Source organism: Antechinus flavipes, chromosome 4, assembly GCF_016432865.1.
Source record: "Antechinus flavipes isolate AdamAnt ecotype Samford, QLD, Australia chromosome 4, AdamAnt_v2, whole genome shotgun sequence".
Classification (NCBI taxonomy): Eukaryota; Metazoa; Chordata; class Mammalia; order Dasyuromorphia; family Dasyuridae; genus Antechinus; species Antechinus flavipes.
Window position 1 is genome coordinate 237,982,504 of NC_067401.1, and position 12,500 is coordinate 237,995,003.

General features: G+C 30.0%; 1 protein-coding gene across 2 annotated transcripts in view; it reads left to right on the top strand.

The window, feature by feature from the left end:
- The window catches only part of FAM135A (family with sequence similarity 135 member A), a 120,090-nt gene that overhangs the window by 47,733 nt on the left and 59,857 nt on the right, over nucleotides 1–12,500 (top strand). The window contains exons 4-8 of one of the 2 annotated variants that reach the window (XM_051997218.1): nucleotides 378–457; nucleotides 5,843–5,982; nucleotides 6,077–6,147; nucleotides 8,106–8,279; nucleotides 11,681–11,807. In XM_051997218.1, coding sequence (XP_051853178.1) covers nucleotides 378–457; nucleotides 5,843–5,982; nucleotides 6,077–6,147; nucleotides 8,106–8,279; nucleotides 11,681–11,807 — 592 coding nt within the window. Of the gene's footprint in view, nucleotides 1–377; nucleotides 458–5,842; nucleotides 5,983–6,076; nucleotides 6,148–8,105; nucleotides 8,280–11,680; nucleotides 11,808–12,500 lie in introns of those variants that run through there. The other variant, XM_051997215.1, reaches the window with a different exon arrangement.

Consider the following 12,500-nt stretch of genomic DNA (forward strand, 5'->3'; position numbering starts at 1 on the left):
AGAAAAGATCTAATTCAGTTCCAGTTGATCAGTGATGGACAGAATCAGCTATACCCAGAGAAGGAACACTGGGAAATGAATGTGGACTACTTGCATTTTTGTTTTCCTTCCCACGTTATTTTTACCTTCTGAATCCAATTTTTCTTGTGTAATGAGAACTGTATGGATCTGCACACATATATTGCATCTAAGATATACTTTTAGCATGTTTAACATGTATGAGACTAGAGGGAGGGAAAGGAAGAGTTGGAACAGAAGTGAATACAAGGGACAGTGTTGTAAAAATTACCCATGCATATGTTCTGTCAGTAAAAAACCATAATAAAAAAAGAATTAGCATTTTTTAATTATCAAAATTATTTTTTCTTTTTCTTCAGTTTTTACCAAATTCGGGCTTCAATGAAAGTTCCTCCAAGAATTCCCCACAGATTAGAAGCTAGCTTGTTACATGCAACAGGTAAGCCAAGAAACATTTTTAAGTTAAAAAAAAAAAGCAAAGTATTAATGATTGCAAGATTGTAATGTAAATATTTTTGGCCTTTAAAACATATTTAGAGGCACTGTAAAACTCCCTACTAATACTAATTTTTGTGAAAATTTAAATTATATGTTACAAAGAGGGACGCAAGGTAGATAAATAACTTTACATAAATCAGTAATATATTATGGGGTTTGTATTAAATTCCATCTTTGGATAGTTTTAAAACTCCTTGAAAAAAATCAGAAGTATTTCAGGGGCTGGTAATAAATATCTACCAGGATCTGGATAGAGTAATATATCTTTGTAGAGTAAACTTCAAAGGAAGAGAAAATCAAGAGTGAATGTGGTAGAATGTGGGCTTGAAAGTGAGGCATAAGAAGCATGATTTTCCTTCCCTTACAGATTTTGGAAAGGACATGGTAGGACAGTGCTTCTGGCAACATAGGTGAACTGGCTAGGCCTTTGTGCTGTGGTGGCATGGCTTGATGTAATAACTGGTTCAGTATGATTTTACATAGAAGTCACAAATTTTGGCACATTCTTTAATTCTTCATGAAGTCACATTTTGATTATATTAAATAACGTAACTTTTGACTATACAGACTTTCAGTGAGATTTAAAGGTGTTCCTAGCCCATCAAAAGTGATTTTTTCTGCATATCTTGAATAAATTTCTTAGTCTTCTTTGAAATATTGTATGGTCCAGGTTTGCTTTGCAGGTTTCTGTCTTTATTTGGGAATTTCTATAATGCCAGAACAATTCTGCTTTTCATTATATTAGTATATTTAATTCCTTTCTTCAATGGAGACAAGACATTGAGAGTTTTAAAAATATCCTTGAATATTGTTTATAGTGGATATTCTATTGTCTCATAAAGATGATCAGATCTACACAGGCTCATTCACACTATTTTTAAGTTTATATACTTCCATTTTAAGAATCGTTGCCATAGCAGCTAATTTGTTGTTGTTTTTGCTTGTTGTTTTGAACTAGTTTTCTCAATGTTCTTCCAACTTAAAGATACTTAAATACATTTTATAGAAATGAATAATTGATCCTCTTACTATCAGATCCCTCCAAAGCCTTTGGTTTTGTTTTTTTTTCCTTTGGATATCTGGGCTGTTTTGTGGTATTTTTCATTTTTGATTGCACTTTTCCTTTGTACTTTAGCGGGTCTGTCCTTTCATTGTAGGCTTGTTATCCTTGAAATGCTTGACTTCTCCTTCCACCTCACCCTATCCCAAAAACCTTTTGTAATAATCACCTACTAAATGAAATGTGATCTTTTTTTCCAAATACATGTAAAGATAGTTTTCAACATTAATTTTTTTAAGACTTTAAATTTTTTCTCCCTCCCTTACCTCGCCCCTCCCCAAGACAGTAAGCAGTTTGATAAAGGTTGAATAAGGGCAATCCTTTTAAACATATTTCCATATTTGTCATGTTGTGCAAGAAAAATAAGTCCAAAAGGGAAAAATAACACAAGAAAGAAAACAAACAAACAAAAAAGATGAAAATACTGTCTGGATGTGAATGATATTTTTCATCCCAAGTCTATTATAATTGCTTTGATCCATGTTGTTGAGAAAAGCTAAATCTACCATAATTGATAGTCATATAATCTTGTTGTTACTGTGTACAATATTCTCCTGATTCTTCTCACTTCATTCAGCATCCGTTTATGTAAGTCTATGAAATGTGATCTTAAGAACTATTACTTTTATATGTTTCTTGTATAATGTCTGTTCTTAAAAACTAAGGAATTAAAAACAAAAGAAAGAAGTGTTGATATAAAATCCAGCACTAAACTTTAATAATTTAAGATGGTGAAACCAGCTCAAACCAGTTTTATATCTTTAGGGTCAGAGTTTCTGAGTCAGTCTACTGTCAGTGGATAGCATAAAGATTGCTATCACAAAATTAAACTAGGTCAAAATTATTTCTTGTCCCAAGTGATTCACCAAGTGATGCCACCATGATTCATCTCTGTTTTATTTGACAGTGACCAGATAGTGTTACATACCAAGCTTAAATGCCTTCCAAAGATGAAGTCATTGTTCCATTTTACTTAATTAATTAGCTTGATTAACCATTTTAGTCACACCCAAATTCTGAGTTTTTAATTCTCTAGCTACAATATTTTAATTTCTGTTGGCTTTAAATAGAAAACTTGAATTAGTTGAAGCTCATTTGACATTTATTTGTATTTGTTCTGTTTGCCCATTTTCCTTTATTTTTTAGAATAGTAGAAAATCCATAGTAGAATAATCTGTGCATATACCTTTTCTTTAGAGATCTCACATCAGAATAGGATTATAGAAAAAAGATGTAAATAGATGGGTTTTTTTTTTACTTGAACTGCATTTAAATAACACTAAAACAAAATAGAAAAGAACAGTATGTTGTATTATTCTTTGTTTTCCATTAAAATACTACTTTCACATCTCATTATGATTTGGAGGTGACAGTTCACATTTGTGAAGGTACCTTTCACAATTGTAACGAGAATTTTTAACCAAAGGATAAAAGTGATCATAAAAGACAAAACAGCTTTTGTTACATAATTTTTTTAAAAAATTTATATAAATCAATAGAGATGGAGTAAAAGAGAAAAAATCAAACTGAAAAATTTGTTATCCGAGTTTTATAGGGTAGAAGAAACAAACCTACTCCATGTTTAGAGTATAAACCTACCAGAGATTATTTTAAGTAATTAATCTAATCCTAAGCATCTACACATAGAGAAAAAAGTTGTTTGATTCTTGGGGGTAAAGTGGAGCTTGTTTTTAATTGTTTTATTTCTTTTCTGGTTATATATGTACATTAATTTTTTTAATACACTTCAAAAGAGAAAAACCAAGAGAGGGAGAAAAAAAAAAACAAGAAAAAAAGTGAACATAGCATGTGTTGATTCAGTCTCCATGTTTGCTTGCTTTTTAAAGCCTGGTTTTAACAAGTCTTTGAAAATTTTTAAGCCATTTTGGAACTACAGTCTATAATATTCTCAAAGAAAAATCCCACAATAAGATTACTATACTTTTTAAGATGAATAAATTTCATGAATAGTAGGTATTTTAATACCATCTGTAAACTTTGATCTTTGGGGCACTTGAAAATTTACTATACCAGTCTTATTTTATCCTAAAGTATCTTCTTTCAACTTTTAAATGTTAATATATGGATTATAATGTTAGCACATTGGTTCTGCAAATATATTTTACATCATTCACAATTGTCCTTATTCCAAAATGTAGAAGAAGTGTTTTGTAGTAAAAGGAATATTGGTTTGGAATTTTAAAGTAGCATGCTACTTATTATACCTCTGTGATTCAGTTCATGTACCATGTTCATAGATTTCACTATTTTTCCCTCTTATACTATTTGGTTTCTTTGTACCTCATTTATAAATCAGTAAAATAATATTTAATTATTCAGCTGATATTGTGAAGAAAATATCCTTAAAGTAACTATATATGAATGTTAATTGTCATGCAAAAATATATTCTTGTATTAAGTCAGCATTAGGCGTATAATGGGAAGAAGGCAAGCTTTTTATTCAGGGTTGTTGAAAAAACAAGATTATGAAAAGAAGTCATCCCATTAGAAAAGGAAATACTGAGTCATAAAGAAGAAAATAATTCTTTGAAAGTTAGAATTGGGCAATGATAATCCAGTGAAGCTATAACAAAACAAAATACAAAGAAGTAAAAATAGAACATAATATGAAACAGCTTTTAAAAAAACAGTCCTGAAGTACTGATCAAGAAGAGAAAATATGAGAATAATTGTAGATTTTCAGGATATGGAACTTGCAGATTTTCAGGACATGGAAGAGCCAACATCAAAGATTAATTTCAAGGGACTCAGCTAGAACAAATTGTTTGTTCGTTACAGGGAAATGTATACCATATGTTTGATTGACATTGGATAACTCAAAGGAAAGTATAGAATAGAGCTGAATATGAACTGACTCTTAAAAACAAAATTATCTAGGAAAAGGTAAAAACAGTAATTTATCCTATCCAAATGAGATGCAGAGGAAGGACCAACACAGAAGCATTAGATTGGGGGGTGGGAGAGGGCAGGTAGTTCGAATACTAAATTCATCTTGGCAATGGGTTAAATAGGGAACACCACCACCAACAACACACACACACACACACACACACACACACACACCACCAGCAGCAGCAGCATTCCTGTATATTAAAAAAAAAATCCAACAGCAAGAGATAGAGAAATTCCATTTAAAATGTAAACAATATCAAATTGCAGCTTACCTTCCCAGACAAACCCAGGAACTATATCAACACAATTACAAAATATTTTTCACAAAAATAAAGTCAAATCTAAACAATTGGAAAAATATTAGTAGTTGCTCATGGGTAGGCCAAGCCAATATAATAAAAATGGCAATTCTATGTAAGTTAATCCATTTATTCAGTGCCATGCCAACCAAATTATCTAAAAAAAAATTTTTATAGAGCTAGGGGAAAAAAAAGGTCAAAAATATCAAAGGCGTGGTGAAAAAAAAATGTGAAGGAAAATCATCTGGCCATAAAACTGCACACCCTTTGATCTAGCAATATTACTGTTAGATTTGTATTTCAAAGATATCAAAAAATAAAGGGAAAAGGACCTATTTGTACAAAAGTATTTTTATCAGTTCTTTATGTAATGGCTAAGAATTGGGAATCAAAGAATGCCCATCTGGTGGGGAATGGCTTAACAAGCTGTGATATATGATTGCAGTGAATGTTATTGTTCTACAAGAAATGACAAGAAGGATGATTTCAGAAAAACTGGGAAAGACTTTACATGAACTGATGCAAAGTTAAGTGAACAGAACCAGGAGAACTTTTTTTTTTTATTATTTACATATTTATACAATATGTAAATAATTAGAATATAGGTTTCTTGATAACAATGACAATTTTTCTTTTTTTGTAACCCTAATATTCAGTGGTGGCTGGTGTATTGACATGCAGATATAGTGTATTAGTATTTATTTTATAGATGAGGAAACCTATGTTGAGAAGTTAACTGATTTGCTGATGATCCTGTTGCTAGTAAGCAATCAATGCTAGTTGGACATCAACTTTAAGCTTCTGTGCATAACTTTACATAAATCAGTAATATATTGATAAAACATTGATGCTTGTTATTGGTGCATTTATGTGTTTCTGTTCTTAATTAGAAAAAAATTTCTTGAACTCTTTTTGATATGCCTTAATATTTTTTAAATGGCAGGGACCCTGGATTGATAAAATAAGGAGTTCAGAATTTATATGTAAAGTGTATTTAATTACTTTTTTTATATTCTGCCATTCACATGTCAGTTTTTTATGTTATTATTTTCAGGTCTGGATCTAGCCTTTCCAGCTTCTGTTCATGACAATGTAATTTGCAGTAAAATATTTCAAATTCTTTACAAAAATGAAGAGATTGTTATAAATGATGTTATGATCTTCAAAGTTAAAATGCTATTAGATGAAAAAAAGGTAAGCATCCATACAAGTAAAAAATATTTTAAAGCATTCAGTATTTTCTATGGCTATTCAAAATGGATTTCATAAGTCATTAATTTCTTTTAAGATTGAAGAATCCCTTGATGAAATGAATTTCCTGTTATCTTTAGATCTGCACTTCACAGACACAGATTATTCGTAAGTATTCAAATAAAACAGTTGACTATTAAAATACCTAGACATGTTATATTAAGTGAGAACTGGGAATTTTTTTTATTACCCTTTTCTTTCTTTATATTTAGGTAACACAGTAGATCGAACACTACATATGGAGTCCAAAATATCTGAATTCAAATCCCACTTCAGATACTTATTAGTTGTATTACCAGGGGTAGATCACTTTAAATCAGTTTCCACAACAATAAAACAGGAATAATAAAAGCATCTTCTTTACAGGGTAGTTGCGAAGATCAAACAGCATGATATTTGTAAAGTGCTTAATATGGTGCCTGGCACATAGTAGACTTTTAATAAACATTTGTTCCCTACATTTCCTTTCTAATGATAATTCCTTTATAAAATAAATTAGGGAATATAATTTTGGATCCCAAGCCTGCCAAATTGAAAACAATATGCTATAATCACACATCTACCCAAATTACATGAAATTTAAATGATAAAATTGTTTAACATGAAAGAGTATAGGAAAATGAACTCTATGTATTTCTATGATGATGCTATGCTGTGCTGTGATGAAATGCTAAAGATGAAAACTCTCCTTTTAATGCCACTTTTAAGTTTACAAAGCATTTTTCTCACAATAACCGTTTTGAGGAAACATAATATAAATAGTATCCCCATTTTCCACACAAGAAGATCTGATTTATTGTGCATTTAATAGTTGTTGACTCACTTTATACACATTGCTTTGATTCTTATATCACCCTTATGGGTATTATTGATGAGTTTATCCCCATTTTATTCATGAGGAAATTTAAGTATTAAGAGTTTGTGACTTTACCGTGTGTCATATATGTAGGAAAAATTAAAAATGAGAAGTTGAATCTAGGATTCTGGACTCAGAATTCATTGTTCTTTCTACCAGAGCACATTGACCCACACCTTATAAGTACAGTAAATTAACTTTATTTTTAGGCTTTACAGCTTATGAATTTATGAGCAGCACTGATTCCTCTCAGAGTTTATAATTCTCATTTTTAAAACTGCATAAGAAATTTAGGAGTGACTATGCTTACTTGCTTATCCAGCTAAATCATCAGGGATGTATTTTAGACCAGTCATTACTAGAAATACTTAAACTTGCTTGACTGCTATATAGAGAGAAGTGTAAATTCAATGAAATAGTTTTATTTTTTATTTGTTGTCTTGCAGGTGCTACTCTAAAACATTTTTTGTAGAATTTCATTGTGGTTTTTCTGCATTTAATCCATCTTAAATATCACTGATTTATTTCAGTCTTGAGAATTTCATTGTAATGGCATTAAGAAGTCAGGTTCCTACATAACAACCACTTCTACCAAATTCTAGAGTTGTTTTGTTCATCATCTGGTCTTTGTAGTTATTGTTATTTAACTGCTAAATTGGACATATTTCTCGAAATTGTTCCAAAACTGTTTTACAGGTAAAAATCTCATTTCAATCAAAATTTTCTATTTTACTAAAATATGTCAAAGTTCTTTACAGAAGAATTCTTTACAGACACAGAATTCTTTACAGAAGAATAATTTGAAATGTTTTTAAGAATTTGCCAATCTTGAATTTGTCCTGTAATACATTATAATACTAATTGTCATTGTATTATCATGCTACTCTCTGTGTAATAGAATTTGATTGTAGTTACATAAATGCCAGAAATACCTTATTATGAGACAGCTACATAAGACACTTATGGTATGGATATTGAGAGCAAAGTGATGAGACAAGTTTTATTTTCTCATTATTGGGTGCTGCTTTTTAAATTATTTTTCAACATTTGTTGAGAGTCTTTAAAAGTAATAATGACCTTTCCCTAAGATTATATTATATTTACTTTTCATTATTTTTTGTTATTTTATACTGACCTAGGAAATATTATCTTCTAAACCATTTTTGTACCTATATACAAACATTTTCGGTTGTTTTTTTTCTTTTAATAGGGCAGATGACTTGAACTCCTTGCAACTAATAAGTAGCCGAACATTGAAGCTGCACTTTAGCCTCCATAGAGGCCTTCATCATCATGTTAATGTTATGTTTGATTATTTCCATCTTTCTGTTGTGTCTGTTACAGTCCATGCATCATTGGTTGCACTACATCAGCCATTAATAAGGTAAATTTACTTGAATCCTTAAGTCACAATGTTTTGGTTTGGGGTGTTTTTTTGGTAGGAAGAAAAATGCTTTGAAGAATAATGTAATAATGTAGAACTGTTTAGAAGTTTTTCAGATTTATTTGTGGTAATATAAATTATGATAAAGTAAGTATATAATAAATTTTAGCAGATATATTATGTAATAGTATTTCTTTATCCAAAACATTTTTTAGTAAAAATTTGTAGGATCTTAGGACAAACCAAAGTTGTTGCGTGAATGTCCCTATTCTTTAGCTTGATCATGCCAAAATATAATTCTCATTTGATTAGAACTATTTAATTGTGTTTTTTTTAAGAGTGTAGAGAAAAGTATTCGAAAACCTCCTTTAATAACCCAGTCGAGTGTTTGACAATCTTTAGTGTCAGGAAATTCATTTTATGTCTGAATCTTAAAGCTGCAGTAAAAGACCATTTTCCCCTTGTTCTGTTTGTATGCATCTATTACATATAAGCCCTTTATATATTTTAGCTATTAAATTTTTATCATTCTTTCCTCCTATCTTTAGACTAAATAATTCCAGCTTTTTTAACTTTTGCCTGGATAATATTTTGATTTTCCAAAATTTTGGTCTTAAAAATTCTTTGCTAAACCCTTTCTATTTCATGTATTTTTCTAGTTATGAAGACTAAAATTAGTCATTGTGTACTATGGTAAACTTTTGAATAATATTCATTATGTCAGAAGGATTATTTCAGCAATTCCTAGTTATCCTGTTCAGATTTGTATATCCATGGTGATGTTTTTTTTGCTCCTAATTATTAAACTTAGGTTCTTCCTATTTTCATTTCTATTGGATTATTTTATTTCTTGAATTATTTAAAAGATGATGTACCATTAGAGGCAGTGTGGTATAGTAGATAGGGCATTGGACTTGGAGTCATAAAAACTTATTAGCTATATGACTCTCAACTAGTCATTCAACCACTGTTTGTTTTAATTCCTCATCTATACAATAAAGGAGTTGGATTAAGTGACTTGTAAGAGCTCTTCCATCTGTAAAACTATGATTTTATGAAAAAATTGCTAATTTTTAAGTAGGGATAAATTACTCTCAAGTTAAAACAATCTATTAAAATTGTTTCATATCTATGAACGGAATTTACCCAGCATAAAAGTTAAAACTATAAAGATCCTGAAAGATTTAACTTCTTGATGTCATCATCCTCTTTTTTTATATTTACTTTTACAAACCTACATTACAACTATTTGATGTTCATAATGGAAGTTTTCATTTTTTTTTTAATTGTATGCTACTTTGAACTTCTTTTTATAGAAGAAACCCTTACCTAGAAACTCCAGTTTTCCAAACTCACTATAAGACTATATGAATAATGCAAGCATAGTATCTCACTTAATTACTACATAGATTATCCCTCATGCTCATTTTGGTGGCTTTCATTAAGTAGTGAAATATAGGGATGCAGTTTCATGATTGCAGAATCCTTCTTACATCTTGTCTACAATTTCCATTATTAACCAGATCACTCTGATTTTAGTTAAACATGTGCTTTCCTCTTGCAGTATAGCAGTTTTTGCCAGACTAGTAAGAAAAAAAAGGATAGCTTATTTAAACATGGACTATTGAAAGAAGATTCTTTGGCTCTGACTCATATGCCAGGAGGATGAACTGTTGGTTTTGCTTATTGGCTAGAGGAAAAGGTGGGGTGCCTTTAATAGCTAATGTTGCTACCCTCAGTAACTTCTATGAAGTTTCCTATCTGTTGCTAGAATTGTCCTTACTATGAATGCAGAATTTTTCTCTCATTTTGCTCTACTTATTTATAAATCAAGTTGGGAGGTTGGCAAGAAGCAGCAGGACAAAATTAATGGCAAAGCTTTTTGCTGATGGTATTGGTCCAAGGTCATGTTAAAGGTAATATTCCTAGTTCTAAATGTTCCAACAAGTTTTTTCCTAAATTTATTTATTATAGATTTTTCTTTCAATCATAGCAAAAAGAGTTTGAGCATTTCGCTTTGTTTTATTTTTGTTGTAATATAGGGAAAATTAAATTAATGCCATTAAACTCAAATAGATATTAATTCACTTAATTATTTAAAGTAAGTAATTTCAGGATTTTCTGATATGCCTGGCTTGCACATGATCTATTTCTTTTTCTTTAGTAAGTTATTTTAATCCAGTTTTTCTAAAAACAGTCATACTAATACTTAATTTTGAAAGATATTTGGCAGACATATTTAACATATATAGGACTGCTTGCCATCTTGGGGGGGGGGGTAGAGGGAGGGAGGGGAAAAAACGAAACATAAGCGAGTGCAAGGGATAATGTTGTAAAAAATTACCCTGGCATGGATTCTGTCAATACAAAGTTATTATTAAATAAAATAAAATTTAAATTTAAAAAAAAAAGAAAGATATTTGGCAGGAAATGGAATTTACAGTTGACTTGAAGATCTCTTATTTTCTAAGATAATAACATTTTTATTTTTGCAAAATTCAAATTTCTTTTTGCATATAAAATGTGCTTGTTGCTTATGACAATTTTGATTTCTTTTCCCCTTACTTTCTTCAAATTGTGTAAGTGCATTAATTTAATAAATATCAGTTATCATTATCTCACACAACAATATGTAATAAAAATAGTAGAATTATTTTTAAATGGTCATTTTCTTTATACAGAGAGATTTTTTATAGAGGATTTGTGCTACCATGTCTTCTTTGACTAAAGAATTGTTCAAATAGTGCCTAAAAGAATTTGTAGACATTTTGTCAAGGCTTAAAATATCCCAGCTGTGGGTGTAAATCATAAAAGTCCCTTCCAGCTCTACATCTCTGATTCTATGATCTTATGAAATTATCTCTATTTCTTGAGAAACTAAGATACCAAGTACATCAAATGTTTTTCCTCCTATAATATTTAAATTATCGATCCTAACTCCATAAATTTTGGGCCACATCAGAATAATTATGTAAATATTTAGGTAATTGTGAACTACTTAATTTGAGTACTACTATTCATCCTCACAGCATTTCTTTTTAAAAAATAACTGAACTGACATGTCAGGTTCAATTTTGTCAGGTTCCCCTTCTATTATTTTTTTTGTCCACTATCTGAATTATGTATACATTCATCACCAGAGGAGAATAACAATACTTTTGAGAATCTTTGTCTTGAGTACAGAAATACTTGTAATCTTTTTCAGCCTCATTCTTCTTTAACCTCTAGGAATAATTATAAAATTATCTTTAAAATGCATTAGTAGAAATAAAAATCTATAGAAATGTTGCCCTTTACATGAATTTTTATTTTCATAAGACTTTATTTAGTATATATTTAGTTGAATTTAGGCTGCTTGTTTAAAAAAAAAATCAATAATTTAAAAATAATTGTTCCTTCAGCTTTCCTCGTCCAGTGAAGAATACGTGGTTAAATAGGAATGCACCAGCACAAAACAAGGATTCTGTGATTCCTTCTCTTGAAAGTGTGGTCTTTGGTAATAACTACTCAAAACAGTTAACTCCAGATGTAAGACTATAGTATATTTATTTTTTTTTCTCTTTTTTATTTCAGGAAAATGGAATATGAACCAGTATTTTTTTTCAGTAAACTGTAGAATTTTGGATAATTAGAGTCACTTTGGGGATTGAATCTTTTAAAGGACTCTTGCAATTAAAAGGGAAAGTTTAGAAACTATCAGATGATTCCATATTCTGATTGTCAAAAGTGAAATAAAACCTTACGACTAGTTTACAATATATACTTAACAAAAGAAAATTTTGACAATCTCCTAGATTTATCCTTTCCACAATTATTTCTCGTTCTGTTAGCAAAACCTTAACAGCCTAATGAAAATGCTTTTAGAGAAAATTACCCCCCCTCAATATTCTACTCTCAGCAGAATTAAAGATAGACCCTCAAACATTATATGTTCATTCAGCAGAAACTCCCTCCAAAAAAAGATGACATTAGTCAATAATATTATTAAGCACTTATATATGGCATACTGTGTATCTTTATAGATAACAAATTTGATAAAAATCTTAGGAAGTAATGAGGTAATGAATCATAGCCAATCAAAATGCAGGCCCAGTTAGTTCAGATGTTCCCTCTGGTTCCCAAAAGTAGTAATAATAATTCTAATAAAATAATTTTTACAGGCAAGATTAAAAAAATTTGTGCTTAAATTAAATAAATGAAGATTGTTTCAGTATTATTCAG